Genomic DNA, 23,365 nt, shown 5'->3' with positions numbered 1-23,365 from the left:
AAGAAAACAGGTGTCAAGCTTGGTAATATGCTGCCTGCAGTAACCCGATATTGCTAACCCAGATCATGCCCTACAGGGAAGAAAAGAGTTCAATCAGGCACATTCCGTAACACAGCTGGGACACAGACTGTGACCAGCTGCCTCAGAATTACACACACAGGTCACTAAAGCTCGGTAAGCTACGGACAATGGGTACTCCACCACTGAGGAAGGGCCCAGCAGGGTATCACAAGTGATTCAAGAACACCGCACACAGGTGGCTGGGGCTCTGGGCTGCTATTTCACACGCCCCAGGATGTGTGTTTCTAGTCACCATTTCCAACATGCACATGTTTAATCTTTTATTAGACTTTTATTTTAGCCTCATTGTAAGAATATAAGGGAGATCATAGATTTACTAAATTTAAATTCACACCAAAATACATTACGATTAAAATGAATTCCTTTCAACCACCCAGTTTTGCCACCTTTTGCTTAGCAGATAATCTGTGCCAGTCATTGTGAAAAAGTCTTTATTTTAAGAAAAAAATTTAGTTAACAAAAAATTTAACAAGTTTCACTTAGCAAAATACACCCCAAAGGAAATCACAGTACAAAGAAAGTTTTAAGTCAAGGCCTCACCAATTCCTACAGTATTAGTATTGTGTCTCAATTCTCAAAACTAACTTTTAAAAAGCTTAAACTTAACCTAAAAGATTTAAATGAAAATAGAAACTAGAATGAACAAACATGAGAAATGTTTCTCTTTGAATTAGGGATCTAGCACCTTTGAGTTTTCCAAAAAAGTACATCTCCCCAAGGTGTTCACTGTGGTGTGGTGTAAAAGATCCACAATTTAACATACTTAAACTACTTTAACTCAGATAACATCACTCGGAAGGATACTACTAAAATGTTAATCGAGAAAAGCGGAAAATAGTTTTAGTTTACTCAATATCACATGCTAGAAGAAAAGTTTGCATGAGAAAACACTGAAGAGGTAATTTTTTAATCCAGATTTCACAAACTCATGGTGCAAAATGGGTCCCACAGCTTCCTCTAGGGTAATAACTGCTTTTTCACTGCTTGCTGGCTGCCTCTGAAAATTTGATTGAAATTAACTCAAATGCTTCTACAAAACTAATCATATCCACCCATGCTGTTCTGACCACTATAGCCAGCGCCATAACAACCGCTCACTGACTGGCTCTCCAGGCCACTGTAGGTGGCCTGAGCTGCGGACACCCCCATGCCCTGCATCACCTGGCTGCTGTAGGCCCCGTTGCTGGCCCCCGTTGTGGAATTCAAGAAGAGTTCTATGTATCTGTGCTGCATATTGGCCCTATCTTTCGACATCGCTGCCACAGCTTCTTCATGGGTGGCAAACTCCACATCAGCTTCGCCCGTCACTCTTCCATCTGGGCCAATCTCAATATGGACTCTCACCGGGTTAAGTGGAGAGAAGAAGTTGTAGATGTCGTTCTCGGTCGCTTTGTATGGCAGCCCTCTCATGTGGACGCAGTGGCCGGTGGTGCTCTGCACTGCGAACTCGCTGTCTCCGTATCTGTGGTCGTACATTCCTGAGAGGCAGTAGCTGAGGTCTCTTCCGAACAGATCCGTGGTGAAGCCGTAGCCATCGCTGAGGCCACTGTACTCCTCATAGCCCCCATAGCCAGCGCTGTAGGCGCCAGGCCGCATTCTCTCCAAGCCTGCCTGCTTCACAATGCCAATATACCTCCGGGCTGTGCCAGGCCTGTCATAGGGCCCGGGTCGCTGAACAGACATGAACTTCAGAGGAGGATCTGAGTATGACCTCACTTCTTCCTGACTGCTCTTAAAGACCTCAATATATCTGTGCCCTATTCTCTCCTTGTGCTTCCCTAGCGCCTTCTCTGCTAGCTCCTGAGAGGCAAACTGCACGAAGGCCTCCCCTGTAATCTTGCCCTCGGGGTCCACAGGCAAAGTGATCCCGTTTGGCACGATTTCCAACCCTGAGAAAAACTGAACAATTTCTTCCTTTGTGCATCCAAACGGGAGTCCTCGAAGCCGCACGAAGCCATCATTAGCGGTGTCAGCGCTGTTTGGACCGCTGTGCTTCAACACCCAATCCATCTCGGTTCTGTGAGACTTGAACACCTCAATGTACCGGTGCCCCATGCTTTCCCTGTCTTTTTTCAGGGCCATTTTGACATCATCTTCTGATTCAAGTTCGACAAATGCCTCACCACTCTGCCTGCCTTCTCTAGTGTAGATAAAATGAACGCCTGCGGCCCCATCATGAATCGTGCAGTCGGACAGGAAGTTCTGCACGTCCTCAATAGAGCAGGACCAGGGCAGGCCACGGAGCTTGACCACAAAGCCTTCACCTCCCTCGGGACCCAGCATCATGGACACTTGACAGGGTAGATGTCAGACAAACTTGGGTGCAAGTTGTCTTTTTATGGCTGGAAAAAAAAAGCAAGAACTATTTTACATAACACTTTCACTTAATATGTGTAACAACAATGTGCAGAGAAATATTGTTTTCTCCATCTTACGGACAAGAAAGGATGAATGAAACAGAAGACATTAAGAAATGTCTAAGACCAGAGAGATTAAATGCCATGTCTTTCAAAATATTGAGAACACCCTATGGATGGAGTTAACAAAAATGAATTAGAGGGGGCAAGCATTTGACCCAGCAGTTAGGTTGCTTACAACGCCTGCATGCCATAATGACTGGATGCCTGGGTTTGACATCTAGCACTGCTCCCAATTTCCAGCTCCTTGCTAATAGGTACCCTGGGAGGCAGCAAATGATGGCCTGGGTACTTATGTCCCTACCACCCATGTGGCAGACCCAGCAAGAGTTCCAGGATCCTGGCTTTAGCCTGGCACAGCCCCAGCAGTCGTGGGTGCTGTGTGATACTAAGATCTCAGTTGGTGTGTCTGCCTTTCAAACAGATTGAAACCAGGAAACCATGAACTGAATTATCTGTAAACTCTGCCAAGCAACTACTTCAGAAGAAAAGAATGACTCTGGAGACTATTCAGAAAGACCAGGTCAATTTCTCAGAACTGGACAGATGGAATGTTTGCAGCAATTTCAGAAAATTCATGGAAAATTAGTAATGTGTACTTAATCCAGTAAAAAGATTTGTCCACTTAAGAGGAGCTCTTCAAACCAGAATGAAAAATGCATGTTATGAAAAGTGCTGCAGGTATTTCAAAACCTTTTCTTGCATCAAAATAAACATACCTTCTTTTGTTGTGAACTCTTCGAAGCACCCATCTGTTCCTTTGTCAGTAAAGTGAAAGGCAGGATGATACAAGAATTGTTCAGAGTTTACAGATGATTAATTCAGGTTTTCTTGGTGATGCAAGGAAATTTGGTGCTCTTAACACAGAGCAAATCTAAATTTTACTCAAGGCAGAGCATGTGTACTTTGTTAGATTTATACTTACTCCAGATATTACCATGAAATGTAATTTACCTGTGAAGAGCTCCCCCCACCCCCGCCGGCCAAACTCCGGACCTCAGATTTAACCACCTTGCCTGTTTAAGAGTCCTAGGAAACTTAAGAGACAGACTAAGAACCAGTGTTCCCATCAGTGAGAGTGCACAAAACACAGCAATGATTTCCAGTCTAAGGAGGTGCAACTTTGTTCCTAAATTATCAATTCAATCAAAATGTCAGGCAAGTATGAGGTCAAACCAAAGACAAATGCAGACAAGCAGACAAGTTCACTTCAAGAATACTGTATATGTGTACTACAAACAGATGTAGAAACTAAGCTGTATGCTTCATATTCAAATATATATATATATTAATCACATGTATGAACGGGGCAAAAAAAACCCAAACATTAGAACTGCCACATTTTGTTGAAGATCTGAAGATATTTGGAAGGAAATCAACATCTTTATTTATACAGGTCTGGAAGATGCCCTTCCCGACAGGGTGTCATGAAGTGCATGGGACACCTGGCACCAGGAAATCAATCTCAAGTAGCTGTAGCCATTAAACTGGTGGCCAACAACATTAAAGTGTAGGTCACTACACAGAGCATAGATACTGGTAACTTAAAAGGAAAATCAAGTTTGTAATAAACATGAAAGCCCAGTTAATGATATGCTGCCATTCTGACCTATCATGGCTATTTTGTGCAGTGACACAATTCTCATACAGTGCCTGGTCACTTCAAAGTGTCAGTGTTTAAAGGCATAATTCTTTATCTGGGGGCTCTGCATCCATGGCTTCAACTCACCTTGGAAAACACTGCCTCTGTACTGAACACACACAAACCCTGCTCCCTCAAGAGCAGAGCTATTTACATACAGTTTGTGTTGTCTTAGGTAATGTAAGTCATCTAGTGGCTTGAAGCATGAGAGGATGTAGACAGGTTATAGTCTCACCCTGGCAAAGCAAAGTGCAAGCAGGATTTGAAATTCAAGAAACCTATATACAGCAGACCAATTTTCAAGTTGACATTTTGTATGGAATGTGAATGCTTAAATATTGAAATGGTCCTGGGCTCTCCCAAGAGAGCATGAGAGGTCCTTGCTGATGGGAGGGGATGCGGTAGGCTCTAGGAAGGAGATGGAAGTATAAAGGAGATGCTCTTCATTTTCCATCTCTGAAGGCAGCAGCCGCCTAGCAGCACAGGTTTCCCCAGGGGCCACTTCACTGACAAAGCTCCTCTAACACCCTCTTCGCCCAGTTCAGAACTGTCCTCAGCAGCACACTGTCCAGCACCTCAAAGTGGACTGGCATGGATCCCAAGCCCAGCAGTGCAGTCATCCTTCTGAGAAGTCAACACTCCTGAGAATAATCCACACTCCACCACCAGTTCCACCAGGAATTCCAGCTCCCATGATCTCACCATCTCCCATCAGCCTCCCTAGGCACCAGTAAATCCCTGAGCCTAAGAGCAGCACTGTGGCAACCCCAGCTCCTGCCTCTACCACGACTGCTTCCTTATCAGACCTTCTCTCTTCATTCCATATGGTACAGCTTAGATCCCAGGCATCACTTCAGTCCACACAGTAAATGGAACTCCTTTATTCTGTGCGCTCAGTAAAACCAGAGTCCCGAAGATTCCAAAGAGCTGACATTATATTAAGTGGCTCAGCTATACACAGCCTGGCAAATGGTGCCCTCCAGGTCAGGGTTTCTCAGCCTCAGGACTGCTGACTGACATTCTGGACCAGATAGGAGGCAGTAGCACTCCTGCCTCTCCCATTAGGATAGCCAAAAAATTGTCTGTCACCCCCAAATGTCCCCTGGAGGGAAAAGCTGCCCCTGTAGTGGGAATTAAGGTGACTGTCCTCCACGTTCACAAGGAATAGCCCATCTTGTCATATGTCTTCTCTCTGCCAACCTTGCCTAGTTACTTGCTCATTTCCATTTTTTTCTCCCATAAAATCCCAAAGGGCCTCTACTGTCACCCAATACGCCACTCTCACTATTAAGGCATAATCCTTCCAAGTCAAGTGGAAGTTTTTATCTTTGTCTTAAGTGCTCCTACCGCACAAGTTAGTTATTCCTTTCTGGAAATCCTTCCTCCTTTGCTCCTATGATGTAACTGGTTTTCCCATTAATTCCTAGATAGATTATATACTCACAGAAAGACTATTAATAGATGACCTCGGGGCTCCTGCCTTTGATTTCCAATGTCCCAGACAGTTCTATGCCATAGGAACTTAGCATGCCTCCTGTATTGCCTTCCAAATTATGCCATGAAATGACATTCCCTGCACATGGAGGTTTCTAGACAGAAGCAGAAGTTCATTCCTGAACTTATCCAGAGTACTCAAATCAGATCAACTCAATCTACTGGGTAATCCCATTCTCCACAGTAACCTTTATCCCCTAAATATGTTCCTCGCTCCTCCTCTTCAATCGTTGCATTAACCTAATTAACCTATCCTAAGTTGAAAAAAAAATTTTTTTTTTTTTTGGACAGGCAGAGTGGACAGTGAGAGAGAGAGACAGAGAAAAAGGTCTTCCTTTACCGTTGGCTCACCCTCCAATGTCTATTGCAGCCAGCACACCGCGCCAATCTGAAGCCGGGAGCCAGGTGCTTCTCCTGGTCTCCCATGCGGGTATAGGGCCCAAACATTTGGCCATCCTCCACTGCACTCCCAGGCCACAGCAAGCAGAGAGCTGGATAGGAAGAGGGGGCAACCGGGACAGAATCCCGCACCCCGACTGGGACTAGAACCCGGTGTGCCAGTGCCGCAAGGCAGAGGATTAGCCTGTTGAGCTGCGGCACCAGCCTGAAAACGTATTTAATATACCTAACCTAACTGGCATCATAGCCTAGCCCACTCTGCCTTCAACGTGCTCAGCATACTTTAGACAACAATTTGGCATGACCATCTAATAGTAGTATCCTATCAACGACTATTAAGCCAAGAATGCTGGTACGAGCTTCTCACTGTGTTATATGGAGTCACTAACACTGCATGGCACAACAGGTCCTTTCGAGTGGCTGGCCTTGTGGCATGGCAGCTAAAGCTGCCATCTCATATGGGTGCTGGTTCAAGTTCCATACTTCTGATCCAGCTCCCTGCTAATGGCCTGGGAAAAGCAGCAGCAGAAAATGGCTCAAGTGTCTGGGCTCCTGCCACCCACAGGAGAGACCTGGATGAAGTTCCTGGTTTCAGCATGGCCCAGTCCTGGCCATTGCAGAGAATTAGGAAGTGAACCAGCGAATGGATGACGTCTCTCCCTCTCTCTCTCTCTCAAATCAATTAATCAATCTTTTTTAAAAGGTCCTTGCTAATGTGAATTATCAAATTACCACCTGCTTTCTGCATTTCTCCATTTCTCATATTCCTCTCCATTACCTGTATGAAGCTATTTTTTCATTGTTAAAATCCTCAAGCAACGGCCAGCACCCTGGCTCCCTTGGCTAATCCTCTGCCTGCAGCACGGGCACCCCGTGTTCTAATCCCCGTGTTGCTCCTCTTCCAGTCCAGCTCTCTGCTGTGTGGCCCAGGAGGGCAGCAGAGAATGGCTCAGGTGCTTGGGTCCCTGCTCCTGTATGAGACCAGGAGGAAGTACCCGGCTCCTGGCTTTGGATTGGCACAGAGCCAGCCATAGTGGCCATTAGGGGAGTGAACCAACAGAAGGAAGACCTTTCTCTCGGTCTCTGTCTCTAACTCTCTCTAACTGCCTGGCAAAAAAAAATAAATAATAAAATCCCCAAGCAAAGGGAGTTAACAGTAAGATTAAACCCTTGCTGAAACCCAATAGCCAACTCAATCACTTAAACACTTCTGTCAGTCTTCTGTGGAAGTCCTCAGGCAATACTCTCCAGTCTAACTCATGTTGCTTTTTTTCTTAGTGCTTGAAGTAAGTACCCCAGGCTCCCTTAGGGATTTGACGCACACAGTAATGCTCTCTCCAAATAGACTGCCTTACCTGCTCTTCAGCTAAATCCCTCTAATCTCGTATCAACACCACCACCTTTCCAAAGGGCCTTCCCATTCTCTACTAATTCATGTGGTGACCTTACTCTCCTATAGTACCCCAGCTGGGATTTCTGAAAAGGGGTCTTCAAAGCCATACTAGGACCCAACTTTCAACTGACTCTGGGCCTGTTCTGAGACCCCACCCTCAGCAAAGACCAGACACAGCAGGTCTAAGATTAGCAAGGGATTAACTAGTCATGTGGGGTCAACACCTTCCTCAAGAATGCAGCAGCCTAACTAGGCTAAAAGCATAAGCATCGAAGAACACAAATATTTCCTAAGAATTACTTAAAATGCCTGCTGGTAGTGCCTTGCAGATGTTTCAAAGTGATTTCCACTCTGAAGACAAAGACAGCACTTTTCCTCTAAACCCACATCTACCCTTAAAATGTTCACTGCTTGTTTAATTACAAAATCAGTTTCATTTTGTTTCTCATTATTGTCTTTTCATTAACTCAAACAGCTGAAAAGAGCCCTGCGAAGCCCATCTAAAAGTAAGATTTTTATATTATCACCAAAAACTATTTTTGCTTCAGGATCCTATGAAAATTTCCTCCTCAACAAAGCATATAACAAAACTTCTTAAAATAACTCACCTTAGAGTATCGCCAAGGATACCTTCAGTAGGAGACACCTCTGGTAGGTAACCAACTGTCCTGAAAAGACAGAGATAAATTAGTGTCCTTTCCTAAGATCCCCACACTCAGTACAGCAGGCCTCCAGGGTGGGCTCTGAGTTCCTGAGTTCCAAAATTCTCCAGCACAGGGAGGCAAAGACTGCCTGAGGCACTGTCTATGGCCCTCTATAGCCATTGTGTTGACAATTAAATACTGCCCTCCCTAAAAGCATTTAGGGAAGCTTATCTTTTCATAGGGTAATACAGAGGCCCACAGGAGAGAACCATACCCTTGGATCTTGATGAGACTTAACTCTAGAGTTTCTGCATGGAAAAAGGTGAAATGCAGGGAATGAAATTTAAAACCCCAGCGCCGCTGGCGGGGGTTGGACCCCACAGGGCCTGGCTTCACCCCGTGGGTCCAAGGGCAAGGCTGTTTGCTAGGAATTGTTCACTGTGACTTGCCATGTACAAGAATCCCTCTGGGGGCACTGTGGAGACGCTCAAAAACAGTTTCATTTTCTTGTGAACTGTATTTGATCTGACGATCGTTATTTTTTAAAAGAAATAAGCTTTTCAGCATCAAAAAATTACCAACACTACAATCACCAACAGCTCCATTATAAAGCCTGTAGACCAGCTGAAGTCTAGGGAATACTTGTTGAGGATTAACCTTTGGAAATGTGAAATTGGGAGTCAATTTTTGCTGAGCCTGTTGTCTTAAGAGATAATTTTATCTGCCTTATCTTAGAAACTTCCTGCAATTCTTACACGAGGCAACACTGTGTGGAGGTGTCTCCACAAATGGAGAGCACTGTAGTTACTTGGAATTCTCCGAAGAACTAAATGGTACAGTTTCAAGCGCTCTGAAAAGTCTTTCAAGAAACTTCAAATACCCATAATCCCTCAGTCGTTTTACCGATGGGATCCGCTCTGCCCTTGTTCCAGAGGGGCCGGCCGACCCACACCTGGGGCCTCTCAGGGGGTAGCAATCAGACCCACGTTAACCCCCTCACAAGATGACGACGTAAACCAGGGCACTCTGCAGCTACCTCAGAGTGTCTTTAAAAAAATAAACTCCCTCACGCTAGACTCTGATTTAAGTGTATGGGGTGTGCCGGTGGACTTTGAACAACTCTGGGTGACTGGGTGATGAGCTCTAGGGGGAGGGTTCTCCAATCTCAGTACACACATCCACCACTCAGGAAAACTTGGTAAACGCAGAGTCAAACCCCAGATCCAAGCCGGGCTCAAAAGCAGCGTTTCTAACAGGCCAATGGAGTAGGTTCTTCCCCACGCTGAGCTGATACTGGTTAGACTGGATTTTCCCTCCCTTCAGTAGATCCAATCAAGATAAACAGGGCCGGTTAGGCACCACCCGTCTTTTGTTCAGGACAGCAGCCTGCGTGGGCCCCTGGCTTTACTCTTTTACTCATCACAGGGGCCATTTCCACCAGAGACCAGCACACCCCCCCCCCCCCCGCCACGCTCTGTAAGCCAATGCTAACCTGCGGAGCGCTGGGAGCGGACTCGCGGCCCTACTACTTACCACTGAGGAGAGCTGGCCTGGTTTCTATTTGCATTCAGCAAGAGCGGCTTCCAGCGAAGGACCCCAGATCCCACCCGAGCTTAGACGCGCAGAGGGGTCCAGGCAAACTCCAGGTGCATCTTTTTGTTCTTAACCTGAAACGGAAACTCAAGTGGCCAGGGGCAAACGTTCTCCGCGCGCCCGAGCGCGTTTTGGCGGGAAACGCCGCCAAGCGGGAGACAAGGTGACGGCGTTCCCTCGGCCTCCACCTGGCGCTCCCGCAGCCCGGCCGGCAGGAAGGTCGGCCCGCGGCCTGCACGGGATCGGGCGGGAGCTTCCGGGCGGGGGCGGGGCGCGCGCGGCCGGGAGAGGGAGCGTCCGGGCCCGCGGGGTGGGGGTGGGGGAGCAGCAGCCGCGCGGACCGGCTGCCCGGGGCGGCATGGCCGCCGCCGGCAAGGCCAGCAGCCGGGCCGCGGGGCCCTGCGTGGCGGCTCACCGCTCGGGGCCGGGCTCCGGGAAGCAAAGGCCGCGTGACCGAGGCGGCAGCCGGACGTGGGTCACGGGGTGCAGAGGAGGAAGTGCCACCGCCGGCCCGCCAAGATGTCACCAATAGAAAACGCATGCGTGCAGGTGCGGCCCCGGGGCCGCGCGGTCGGCCGCGGCAGGAAATGGGGGAAGGAGAAAGCGGCCGAGGCCCTCCAGAGAGCCGGGGGGCGGAGCAGCGGAGCTGGCCCAGTCCTCAGCAGCGCGGCACCGCCGAACCGCAGTCACCGCTGGGCCAGGCAAACTCCACAGTGGACACGAGCGGGCCTACTTTTTGTACATTTGGTCACAAAATTATGTAACATACTCCACACAATTTTAAAAAGCAGTTGCTAAAATTTATACCCTACAATGTTTAGTGAACCTTGACTTCTAATTCCAACTGGAGAGCAATTATAAGGCAACTACGGTAATACAAGCAATTATAAATTCTGCTGACCCTGAACCCTGACAAAAATACTCACTTATCGAATCTGTTTCAAAATAACCTGAGAGAAGAGGGTGGACAGATATGAAGCAGGATGGGCGGTAATTTATAGAAGCAGGCTATGTGCACATGGAGTTTCGTTACTCTCCTACTTCTGTCTCCAGTGAATATTACACTTTCCACAGTGCGACTCGGAAAACATTTCACAACCTTGTAATAGAGATAACTACCAAAAGACAGAGACTTGAGGAAAAAACACATGGGAATACGGTGATGCAGACTGGGAGACACTGCAAGAACACAGTAGCCCCAAGAGAAAACGGAGTCAGCACTTAACCAGAAATTTAACAGCAAAGATTTCACAACGCCTGGAGCCTACCTGGTTCTTGATTCAAAATGACATAATACAGAATATTTGAACACTGACTACAACTTGTATTACAGGCGAGAACTACAGGGCTCTTCTCCTAAATATTTTAGTCTACTTGAAAGGCAGAGTGACAGACACCTATCCACTGGTTCACTACCCAAATGCCCCAACAGCCAGGGCAGGGCTGGACCAGGCTGGCCTGGCCAGGAGGAGCCAGGAACTCCATCCAGGGCTGGCACGTGGTGGCAGGGGCCCAAGTACTTTTTAATAGGCCCTTGTTTGCTGCCTCCCAGGTGTAGTAGCAGAAACAGGAATGCCAAGTGGAGCTCAACCAGTGCGGTGCTCCCCCATGGAATGCCGGCATCCCAAGCAGCTGCAACCTGCCAGACTGTATTGTCTGTCGGGAGTTACGGAAGAGGTTTTTTCCTCACTTTATTACCTTTAAGAGCTACATCCTCAAATATTTGTGGACCAAATTTGTGAACGATAGGACTTGTAAATTATCTACAAGTAGTTGAGAATGTAGAGAAAAATGATCCCCAATTTATATTACAAAAAAGCTATTTGGGCCGGCGCCGTGGCTCAACATGCTAATCCTCCGCCTTTCGGCGCCAGCACACCAGGTTCTAGTCCCGGTTGGGGCTCCGGATTCTATCCTGGTTGCTCCTCTTCCAGGCCAGCTCTCTGCTATGGCCCGGGAAGGCAGTGGAGGATGGCCCAAGTCCTTGGGCCCTGCACCCGCATGGGAGACCAGGAGAAGCACCTCGCTCCTGGCTTCGGATCAGCGGGATGCGCCGGCCGTAGTGGCCATTGGAGGGTGAACCAATGGCAAAAAGGAAGACCTTTCTCTCTGTCTCTATCCACTCTGCCTGTTTAAAAAAAAAAAAAAAAAGGCTATTTTATTTGAATGGCAGAAACAGATCTTCCATTTGCTGGTTCGCTCTCCAAATGGCCATAACATCCAGGGCTGGGCCAGGCCCTAATCCACAAAAGAGAAACTCTGTCCAGGTCTCCTACTTGGATGGTAGTGGCTAAAGTCCTGGAGCCAAGGTCCAGTGAACTCCCTGTGGTGCAGCAGACTAGACTGAGCTGCCACTTGGAATGCCAATACCAGCAGCTCCACTTTGGCCACAGCTTCCTTCTGCTAATGCACCTGGAAGGCAGATGATGGCTCAAGTGCATGGTCCTGGGCCAGGCTTCAACCTGGCCCCATTATGGCTGTTGCTGCCATTTGGGGAGTAAACCACCCAATGGAAAAACCTATTTCTCTCTGTCACACTGCCTTTCAACTAAATCTTTAAAATAAATAAACGCATGCTACCAACTCCAGCTCCTTATTCTTCCCATGAGAGAATGAGGATTCTCAGGAGTCTAAATCCAGTCATCCAAAGCAAAATGAGAAAAATAGCAGATACAGTAGGACAAATAACTATATTGCTAAAGTTGTACTTGTGAAATAAAGTTTATCAATAATAAAAAAAACTCCTGTTGTGAGGCAGGTTAACCCATTTTTGAGTTCTGGGTGCTCTGCTCCTAATCCAGCTTCTTCCTCATGTGCCTGGGAAGGCAAAATATAGCCCGTTTGGGGGATGAACCATTGGATGGAAGTTGTGTGTCTCTTTTAAAACGAACACAGTAAAAACTCCTGTATTCAAGGTAAGTGAATCATATTCTGAAGGGAAACTAGAACTTGGCTTGTTTTCCAAAGTACATGTAACATGTAAACAAGCATTAATCTTCTAAAAAAATCTCTTCAGAAGTACATTCTTGATAATTTATGATTGGCAGGCACTTTATTAACTTCACATGAGCATATTATTGCACCGGAGTCATTCTACATATCCCTTCTTTTGTTAACTGGTTTGACTCAGGCCCGGCAAGTGTTAATTATTGATCAGTCATGACACGGCTCCCGCTAGGCGAGGGAACAACCTGCACATTACACCTGGGCCAAGGGAGCTGGCAGTGCCAAGACAGAAAACAGCAACGGTAGTCTGAGACCAATGGAAGGTCCTTTGTAGCCTACAAGGCCAGGTTTGGTGTTCTAGACTATTCTATGGATGGTGGAATTCACTTAAGTTTCAAAATTGAAAGTAGCATGATTTGAATTTTGCTTCTGAAAACAGTGTTGATGCTACCTGGAAAATGAATGGTGGAGAACAGATGAATGAAAATGGGAGAATGAGACAAGGTTAGGAACACTGGTGGGCACTGGAGAATGTGAAAGGACTGAGTGATGTCCAATAGGTGATTACCAAACTCAGATGCCTTCATTCACCAAGAAATATTGTGCATTTACAATATGCAGGCACTGTGCTACAGGCTGGACTTAGCTGCTGAGAATATACACAAATGCATAATGGCAAATTTTGATCTGAACAAAAAATAGAAAGTGAGGTTTAGCTTAGACTGGAGTTCTGAGTTGGTGACAGCTTAACATGAGCAGTGGTGGGAGTATGGGGGTGGGGGTAGGAACTGAGAGAATTCTATGCTAAAAGAACACGAACTTTCCCCCTCCACAAATATCTAAGGTTTAAAAGTAGAAAGCCCTTGGGCAGGTGTGTGACACAATGGGTTAGGCCGCAGCATCTCATATGGGTGCCTGTTAAGTAAGAGTCCCTGGCTGCTCCACTTCTGATCCAGCTCCCTGGTAATGCCCAGGAAAGCAGTGGAGGATGGCCCAAGTAACCAGAGATGCCAGGAGCTTCATTTGCATCTCCCTTGTGGGTGCAGGGGCTCAAACACTTGGGCCTTGTTCTGCTGCTTTCCCAGGTGCATTAGCAGGGAGCTGGATCGGATGTGGAGCAGCTGGGACTCAAAACAGTGCCCAAATGAGATGCCAGCATTGCAGGTGGCAGCTTAACCTGTTACGCCACAGCGCTGTCCCCCCGAAATCTTTTAATTTTTATACTCAGTTCTCATTAAAGTCACAAGAGGACTTGGGATGTATTCTCTACGGTTCATGCCAGTCTTCCACATGAGAAACACGGATGGCTACAGGGAGGAAAAACTCCTTGGTGGTACAATATATATGTAAACTGAGCTTTAGGCTAGCTTGTTACAGATATTTTTCTTTCTGCTATAAATCATACTGGGAACTGGATTCAATTAATTCCAAAGTCTGTTCCACACCAGCAATTTGGTAAAGACCATCTCCTGCTGTCATAAGACTCATGAATACAACCTAAGTCTGGACCCACTTCATAAAATACATGCATCCATGTATTTAATATAAGTTTATATATAAGTTGCTCTTATATTTTTGGCCATATCATGCATCTCAAGTGTGACAATTCTGACCCAAGCTGTACCATATGCCAAGTTCAATACACAAAACTACCTTAAGAACCATTAAGGTCCAAGAAGTTGCCGATGGATCACCACTTGGTAAGATTTCAATTATTTACTCCATTATGACATTTATATCCCTCAATGGGGGATATGTCATAATCCGTATCCAAGAGGAAGGCAGCTTTCTATTTTCTTTTCACTAAGAGACTCTTTAGTTTATAGTAGCAAAATTTGGGGTAGTATACTGTTTTTCTCAGTGTTCATTTCTCAAATGCTGTGTGTTACTAAAAAGCAGTAATGTCAGATAAATTTTAGCTAGGTGAATTTGATCTCTGGGTATAACCTTGCATTGAAATTAAATAAGGGACAGTTTTTTACCCAACATAGAACAAGGAACTGTTGCTCTATAACACTATTGACTGCATTGTACAAATTAAGAATCAAGATAGCTGAGGTAACAGGGGAAAAAAAGAAGTTTCATAAAAAGCAGGACTGGTAATAGATTTCTGTCCCTAAGGATAATCTGTTCAAAGGAGGGAAATTTTCACCATTTGTATTAACTGGCAGCGCTCTCACCATAGCAGGAAGCAATAGGCCAGCACAGATAAGAGATGTGTACACGTACTCTAAGGAAAACACAACTGACAGGAAAATGACTGCCATGTACCTCTTCCCTGAGCAGTACAGTCAGACCCTGGGGCTGGGCAGACAGGCTCAGAGGCTCAGGGTTGTGCTCATGGAGACCTCTGTGGTACGTGCCCACAGCCCATGAGGATGGTGGGTCCCTCAGGGAACCCAAGAGGGATGGAGCTTCCTCCCGAGACCATCTGGAAAAGTGCAGTGGTGGCTACATACAGCTATTGCTACGGCACCTTATACTGTGTTTGCTGCTCAGGGGACCACAGCACTCTGCCCTGGGGGAAGTGGATTAGAGAGCAAGGAGGAAAAGAGGACAGTGTACATGAGAAGGGTCTAGTACCCACACTGCACCTCAGACGCAGGTAGGTTTCAGGGAAAAGAAGTGCTGAACAAAACCATAAACGTTTTAAAAGGCAAAAAACAACTCTCATCCTCCACTATTAAATACAAACTTTCTGATGTTAAACACTGGAGTTCTCAATTTATAAGTAATGACTTGAAAAGATAAGTGTTCTGAAATAAAGTGGAAGAAAAACCTTAAAAAAAAAAAAAACACCACACTAATGGAGTGGGGAAGAATCGTAGATTTGAAGTACATACCTTTTCTCAAGCAATTCTCCATAAATGTAGGAGTTTTATCAACATACGCCTGGGTTGTGCCCCTTAAAAATATCCTGAGTTTGGGAGAAAGGTAACATCTGCCCTAATGGTTAAGACTCTGCCTTGGGACACCTCTATCCTTTAATGGAGTGCCTAGGTTCAAGTCCTGCCTGTTCCAGCTTCTAGGTTCCAACTAATGTGCACCCTGGGAAGCAGATGACAACACTACTCAACGTGGTTAGTCCCTGCTACCCATGAGACACTCAGATGGAGTGCCAAGTTCCTGGCCTAACCCCAGGTGTTGTGGGCATTTGGGGAGTGGCCCAGTGGACAGATCTCAGTCACTGCTCTCCACTCACCTATCATCAAATAAAATAAACTTAAAAAAATATCCCAATGGGAAGAACTTAGAAAATCCAGCTCATCTCAAGCTAGGAAAATTCTCTTCCATTTTTTACCTCTTCTCTTGCTTCCATTTGTCTTTCAACTTCTGGAATTATTATTTACACATGGTATTTCTGTTTCAGAAAGAACTACTCTCACTGACACCCTGAGTTTAGGCTGGTACCCCTCAGAACTGAGAAAATGGTTGTTAGGTCAGGAGTCACAACACAGGAGGTTACACTACTGCCTGAGACACCCACATCCTACACTGAGTATCTGGGACCGAATCCTCTCTTCTCTGCTTCTGACCCAGCTTCCTGCTAATGCACACCCTGGAGGCAGCAGATGATGGCTCAAGTACTTGGGTCTCCACCACAGATGTCCAAGACCAGGATGGAGCTCCTGGCTTCTGGATGTTGCAGGCATCTGGGGAGTAAACTAGTGGAAGGAAGATGTCTCTGCCTTTCAAAGAAATAGAAGCAAAGCCACCTGCTGTTTAAGCCTTCTGCCTTAATTTGTATGACAGCCCTGGAAGACTAATACCCCAATACTAAACCATATATATATACACACACACACACACGTATGTCTGTATATTTATGTTTATCTGTGTGTGCAAAAATTCCCAACAAAATACTACACAATACCAAATAGAATCTGGCAAAATAAAAGGATTATCTATCACAAGCAAGTGGGTTTACACTAGGAATGCAGGAGTGCTTCATCTTAAGAAAAATACTATGGAATTAGACAATGATGGTGATTTTACAACTTTGAGAATACACTAAACACTTCAGAATTGTGCTGTTTACAAGGCTTAAATTTTATGTAATACTAACTAGCTTCAGCTTGAAATAACCTGCATTTGTCATTCACACCGTAATTGTAGTGGGACAGCACTATTCTGGCCAGACATCATAAAGCACAACAGGGCCTTGCTGGGAAGATGAATGGTGACAGCAATGTGCACGTGTTCAGTTAGACTCATAAGGACAGACACTAAGACAGGAATTTGTAGTATTGTATTAAAAGACAAATTTTGAAAATGGGGCATGAACGAGAGGAATTAAAATATAACTTTAAATACCACCCATTATTTGCATTAATGATTTTTCAGTCCAAGGCCTTCTGGATAGTTTAACTTACAAAACTCTGTCGTTTTGATCTGCATTTTACTTCTAGACCTACAATCAACTTGGAATTCACTCTCCATTGCCCTATGTTTTTTAATTACTTTACCAAATTTCACAGGCTAATTCATGAGCTCACTTGTAAAACCCCTGAACAAATACTAACCAACCAAATCCAGTAATACCACCATGACCACGTTGGGTTTATTTCAGGAATCCAAGATTAGTGAATCATTTTAAGGTCAATTACTGCAATCTCTCATATGGGTCTATCAACGTAGACAAAGTATGAGGTAAAATAATTTCAGGAAGCAGTCTGAAGGGCTCTCACTAGCCAAAAACTGATTAATCTGAACCAAGAATAAAAGATGCAATGGATTAAAACACATTGCTAAAACCCATGACATCATAAAGATGCAAAAAAAAAAAGTGGCTTTTTGGGTTGTCTAATTCATTGTGCTGGGTATTGTTAAACAACAATAGCAAAAAAACCTTGTCTTTAACATATAAAGTACATCTTAGGGTAATCAAATGATTTATAAAGAAAATCTCCACATACGTATTCTCGCTAATAAACAGTAACTGAATTATCAGTAATTTGGAAACCACGGGCAAAATGATGGATCTAGGCAATGATCAATACCTACAGAGAACACCTAGCAGCATTTGCCTCCTGCTGGAGCACAGTCCCTCAAATGAAGTATTCTTTCCAAAAATGCTTATCGTACTCAGAATATCCACTATTACAGTAACTTTCTTTCTACAGGAAATTCAGAGAATGGAGAATCAAAAGCTACCACGGAAATGCCATAAGAGAGACTCGAGCAGAAGGAAGGAGCTTTGGAAGACAAACCTGATTCGTGTGACAGGTAAACAGCAAAAAGAAACCTTGAGGCCACACTGAAATCGGCTCACAAACTAAGATGCGGTGTCTACTGTAAAATTCAAGGCTTCGTATGAAAAGTATTAAGATACTTGAAAAACAGTATTCTGGATATATTAGGTTACATTATGAAAGTCATCCATGCTCCTTTTCAGAACTAAAAAACATAAAATTGCATTTAGGACTTGCATTCCATTTCAATTGCACAGTGATACTTACCAAGTCCAAGGTGTGACCTTATTTCGATCCTAAGTCAAACCAATCACCTGTACAAACATATTTAATCCACAATCCAGGACATCCGAACCCTGGGTGTTTAACTGCATCTTTGAAGGTGTGATGGTATTGCAGTTAGGTTTTTCTATTAGTATTTCTGAGCAGAGACACGGGATAGTCTGCTGCGTGCAGCACAATGAGCTAGGTCGGTCGCGGCGCAGTCCTCCCTAAGGGCTCTGGCACTGGCTCCGCGGCCGGGGTGGAGCTGAGTGAGGGTGGGGGCCGAGGAGGGCTGTCCCTGGGACTCCAGTCCCGGCCACAATTGTGTCCCGAGCTAGTGACTTCTCCGGCCTCCATTTTCTCATCAGTACCGTGGGGTAATAGCGAGAACACCATTTTAGAGTGATTAGCATGTGATTAGCAAAGCGGGTAAAACTCGGAGCGCGCAGCCCCACCCGGGAAGGGTCCATTACCGCGCTTGGGCCGCGGAGGGCAGCGCTGAGCCAGGCGGGGGAGGGGAGGGGAGCGGCGGCGCGGCGCGGCGCGGACCGGGCCCCGCAGGAAGTCGTCCGGGGCCCATCTGCCGTCCGCTCGCCGCGGCCGAAAGCGACCTCGGCCGCCGTCTCCACGACGCGCGCACTTAAACCCGCCCGGGTTTTTATTTTGCAATACTGCCAAGTGAAAACCGGAGTAACGTCACTTAAAAAAAAAAAAAAGGAAATCGAAAATTCTAGAGTTTTAAAAAAAGAAACAAAAGGGACCTTAAAGGTTCAGAAAAAGTTGGCTATTAGAAGTCACATCAGCTGCGGGATTCTGCCCAGAAACGCGACTGTGCCAACACGCGTGAGAGCAGCCGTCCGGACACGGGCCCCGCGCGGGCCGCCGGCCTGACAGGAAGCCCTCCGCGCCCCCGCCCAGAAACAAAGAGTTAACCGCCGACAACGTGACCGGGGCACGGGCGGCCCGCACGCCGCCATGGCGCAGCGCCCGCAACTTTTTGAACTGCGAGCCGCGCCGCAGCCCGCGCTCCGCTAGCCCCGGGCCCGGCGCCCCCTCGCCGGCCCGGCCCCGCCGCCCCCTCGCCGCGGAGCTGCGCCGGCCGCATGGCCGCCCCGGCGCGCGGGCCCCGCCGGCAGTTGCGGACGGCAGGGCCCGGCCCGGGTTCCGGGCGGCGGCCTCCCCTCCCCGCACCGCAGCTCGCAGGCCGGCCCGGGCGCCGCGAGGCCGCCGCCGAGCCTGGGCCGCGGCCCCCAGTGTCCGGCGCGGGGGATGGGGCCGCGCACACAGAGGAGACACAAAGGCGTGCCGCCGGCGGGGAGCGAGGCGCCGGCCCGGGCCCGCCGCGCCCAGACAAAGGCCCCCGCCCGCCGCCGCGGCGCCCCTACCTCTCGGAGCCGGCGCCCCAGGCCGCACGCGCCGCCACGAGGAGGAAGAAAAGGCCGCGGACGCGCGGCGGCGGCTCCGGGCGCGGGGCGTGGGAGGAGGGCGGAGCCAGCGCCCTCCCACCAGGGCCTGGGCAACTCCCGGGCGCCGCCGGCCACGTGAGCGGCCGCGGGCGTTCAAACAGCGGCGCCGCGCCGGCCGCCATCTCACCCCGGCCCCCGCCCGACTGCAGCCCCCGCGGCGGGCCGGGCCATGTGCGGCGCCGGGAACCCGGACTCCGCCTCTCCCCTCTGCATCCCCCCACCCCGCAGTGGGCCCCGTCCCCCCCCCGGCGACCTCGCACCCCCAAAAACCCAGATCCTCTGCCCCCCCCTCAGGGTCCAGGCCCTGCTCGGCCCCGGGAGCGCGGCTCTCGACCTCCGACGCCCGCCCTCACCTCGGGCCCCGAGTCTCCACGCCAACCCGCACACGTCGGCGCCCTCGGCCTTCCCTCGAAGCACCCAGAGCAGGGTGGAACGCGGGGCGCTTGGCAGTTGTAGCGGAGGCAGTTGAGGCTTGTTTACCGTCACCATGGAAACCCCCAGCGGCGGCGCGCTCGGGGCGGGGCCTCCGAGGGGCGGGGAGAGGCGCGCGGCGGGCCCCCGTCCGCGGCTCCCGGCCGTCGGGCGCACGCGGCGCTTCCGGAAGCCAGCCGGACCCCGGAGTGCCCGGCCTCCGCTCGGCCCCGAGCCCCAAGGACCCACCTACAGCAACCCCCAAGAGCCCAAACCCCTGTCCCGGTGACCGCGACCGGCGCGACGGCAGCCCAGGGCCCCCACGAAGCCCACCTTCTTCAGGAAGACGCGGCGCAATCCTGCTTCCACGACGGAGCCGGAAGGACGCAAGGACAGCGATGGGGCGGGGCCTCCGTAGTGGACTTCCGGGGGCGGGACCTCGGAGGCGCCATTGTGACGTGCGCGGAGCGGAGCCGGGCATTGGCTGTCCGGGCGCAGGTCGGGGGCGGGTGGGGGCCGGAAATGGAGAGAGTAGCGACTGCGCAGGCGCCAGCCCGCCTGAGGGGGGAGGGGAGGGGCTCCACTTCCTGGTGAGCCTAGCTCGGAAACGTGAGTTCAAAGGTCGCCTGTTGGAGAGGCCCGGATGAGAGGAGAAAATGAGAATAGTTTGCGAATGGAGACCCCTTGAAGGGTTTAAGGAGTTCTCTGCTTGCTCATGAGATAGTCACGTGGGCTGAGAAGCCGCCAGACCTCAGAGTGTGACCAGTGCAGCGGGGTTTTCGGTCACCGAGCACCTCCGCCGACTTGGTGGCTGATGGCTCCCGGTCTGAGGCAGAGGAGCGATTCCTGTTACAAATCTGCTGCTAGATCTGAAGGCAGAGTTACGGAGGGAGGGAGACCCATCTTCCATCCGCGGGGTCCCTCAGGCGGCCCCCGCGGCGGGGCTGGGCCCGGCGCTTCATCCGGGTCTCGCGCGGGTGCGGGCGCGTTGGCGGGGAGCGGTGGGGACCGGGCCTCTGGGCCGCCAGGGCGCAGGCGCAGGAGTCTGAGGGGCACTGATGACCGTTTTACTGGGGGGCACGCCAAGAGGTGATGGTGAGGCACAGGTTAATTGAAGGTTACTTTTAAAATCAGGGGCCAGCGTCGAGGCACAGCGGGTCAGGTTGCCACCCGTGATGCCGGCAGCCCCTGTGGGCACAGGTTCTGGTCCCAGCTGCTCCACTGCTGATGAGAGATGGCTCAAGTGTCTGGGTCCCTGCCACAGGGGTGGGGTTCTGACCTCCTGGTTTCAGCCTAGCCCAGTCTTGATTGTGGCCATTTTGGCGAATGAAGCGGGGACGGAAGATCTGTTCCTCTAACTCTGCCTTCAAATAAATAAATCTTTTCAGAATAAATAAAATCAGAGAAATTAGAGTGATCACTGCACTGTCAGGTTGTGACAGTGAAAAATACGGCTTAAAAAACAGTATTTTAAAAAGGAATTTATTTTAAAAATTAGGTTCTCAGGGTCACAGCAAATGCATGATTTTTGCTACAACACAATTCTTACCATTTTTCATATTAGTGTGAAATAGCAGTTTTTTCAGAAATGGCTGATTCTATAAAAGGATGTGAACTGTAAAAGCAGGCACTGTCAGAGGAGCTGTAAATATCCAAGAAAAACAATTTGTGGATGGGACGGCGCTGTGGCATAGCCGGTAAAGCCTCTGCCTGCACTGCCAGCATCCCATATGGGCACTGGTTTGAGTCCTGGCTGCTTCACTTCTGATCCAACTCCCTGCTGTGGCCTGGGAAAGCGGGAGAAGATGGCCCAAGCCCTTGGAACCCTGCACCCATGTGGGAGACCTGGAAGAAGCTCCTGGCTTTGGATAGGCACAACTCTGGCCATTGTGGCCATCTGGGGATTGAACCAGCAGATGGAAGACCTCTCTCTGCGTGTAACGCTGACTTTCAAATAATAAATCTTTAAAAAATAATAATTTGTGGCAAAATCACAGAAAAGAAGTCCTGTAAAAATCAGGTTTAAAAAAAAAAAAGATTTATTTATTTATTTGAGAGAGAGAGAGAGAGCTTCCATCCACTGGTTAACTCCCAAAAAGGCCACAATAGCCAGAGTTGGGCCAGACTGCAGCCAGGAGCCAGGAGCTTCTTCAGGGTCTCCCACGGTGGGTGGTAGGGGCCCAAGCACTTGGGCCATTTTCAGTGGCTTTCCTAGGCCATTAACAAGGAGCTGGATCATAAGTGAAGCAGCCAGGACCTGAACCGGTGCCCATAGGGATGCCCGCACCACCACAGCACCAGCCCCAGATAGGTATTCTTTTTCTTTTTTGTTGTAAAGATTTATTTTATTTGAAAGAGCTACAGAGAGAGGTAGAGACAGAGAGAGGTCTTCCATCCTCTGGTTCACTCCCCAGATGGCCGCGATGGCTGGAGCTGCACTGATCTGAAGCCAGGAGCCAGGAGTTTCTTCTGGGTCTCCCAGGTGGGTGCAGGGGTCCAAGTATTGGGCCATCTTCTGATTTCCCAGGTGTGAGACCTGGCTGCTCCACTTCCGATCCAGCTCTCTGCTATGGCCTGGGAAAGCAGTAGAAGATGGCCCAAGTGCTTGGGCTTCTGCGCAGCTCCACCTGTTGCAGCCAATTGGGGAGTGAACCAGCATATGGAAGACCTCTCTCTCTCTCTCTGCCTCTCCTTCTCTCTCTGTGTAACTTTGACTTTCAAATTAATCAAATATTTAAAAAAGAAAGAAAGAAGCTCCTCTGTAGAAGCCACTTACCCATAACAAATAGTACAGAAGCTTGGGGTACCTGGAGCCCTTGGGAAAGAAAATCAGTGCTCATAAAGCTGTGCTCCCTCCTTCCGCAGGACAGTGCCATAGGTAGGCAAAGATGGTCAGGTCTCAGAGAAGTGTGTGAAATCGCACCTGGTCTGTGCTTTCATTCTTCTGCCCAATCTCATTCCAACACACCCCAGCCCACAGCAGATGTTATGTTGTTTGATCCATTTAGTAGCAGGAAATGAAGGGACAGCTTTTTTCTGGTACCCTAACGTCCCTCAGCTCCTGGATGTTGGTCTGGGTGTGTGACTGCTGCACTTTTTTTTTTTTTTTTTGGAAAGACAGTTTACACTCTATTTATTTGAAAGTCAGAGTTCCACAGAAAGAGGAGAGGCAGACAAAGAGAGTGACAGAGAGACAGAGGTCTTCCGTCTTCTGGTTCACTCCCCAAATGACCTCAATGGCTGGAGCTGTGCTGATCTGAAGCCAGGACCCAGGAGCTTCTTCTGGGTCTCCCAACATGGATGCAGGGGCCCAAGGATTTGGGCCATCTTCTACTGCTATCTCAGGCCACAGCAGAGAGCTGGATAGGACGTGGAGCAGCCATATGGGATGCCGGCACTGCAGGCGGTGGCTTTACCCACTGC

The 23,365-nt window shown here is 48.6% G+C and overlaps 1 protein-coding gene across 4 annotated transcripts; it reads right to left on the bottom strand.

Moving 5' to 3' along the window:
- Positions 1 to 328: 328 nt before the first annotated feature.
- On the bottom strand, positions 329 to 20,359 carry HNRNPF (heterogeneous nuclear ribonucleoprotein F). 4 transcript variants are annotated; one of them, XM_062214810.1, is made up of 4 exons: positions 20,276 to 20,359; positions 9,604 to 9,737; positions 8,035 to 8,094; positions 329 to 2,423 (listed from the first exon to the last, which is right to left on the bottom strand). In XM_062214810.1, exon 4 carries the CDS (start codon positions 2,365 to 2,367, stop codon positions 1,120 to 1,122), a length of 1,248 nt encoding a protein of 415 aa, XP_062070794.1. In that variant the 5' UTR covers positions 2,368 to 2,423; positions 8,035 to 8,094; positions 9,604 to 9,737; positions 20,276 to 20,359; the 3' UTR covers positions 329 to 1,119. The 4 variants fall into 4 exon arrangements, with proteins under 4 accessions (XP_062070794.1, XP_062070797.1, XP_062070795.1 ...); XM_062214813.1 differs by lacking the exon at positions 20,276 to 20,359 and adding an exon at positions 19,885 to 19,909; XM_062214811.1 differs by lacking the exon at positions 20,276 to 20,359 and adding an exon at positions 19,451 to 19,535.
- Between the last annotated feature and the right edge of the window lie 3,006 nt (positions 20,360 to 23,365).

This window comes from Lepus europaeus, chromosome 17, assembly GCF_033115175.1.
Source record: "Lepus europaeus isolate LE1 chromosome 17, mLepTim1.pri, whole genome shotgun sequence".
In the NCBI taxonomy this organism is placed as follows: Eukaryota; Metazoa; Chordata; class Mammalia; order Lagomorpha; family Leporidae; genus Lepus; species Lepus europaeus.
The sequence above is the reverse complement of the archived record's forward strand: the minus strand, read 5'-3'. Positions and strand labels throughout refer to the sequence as shown.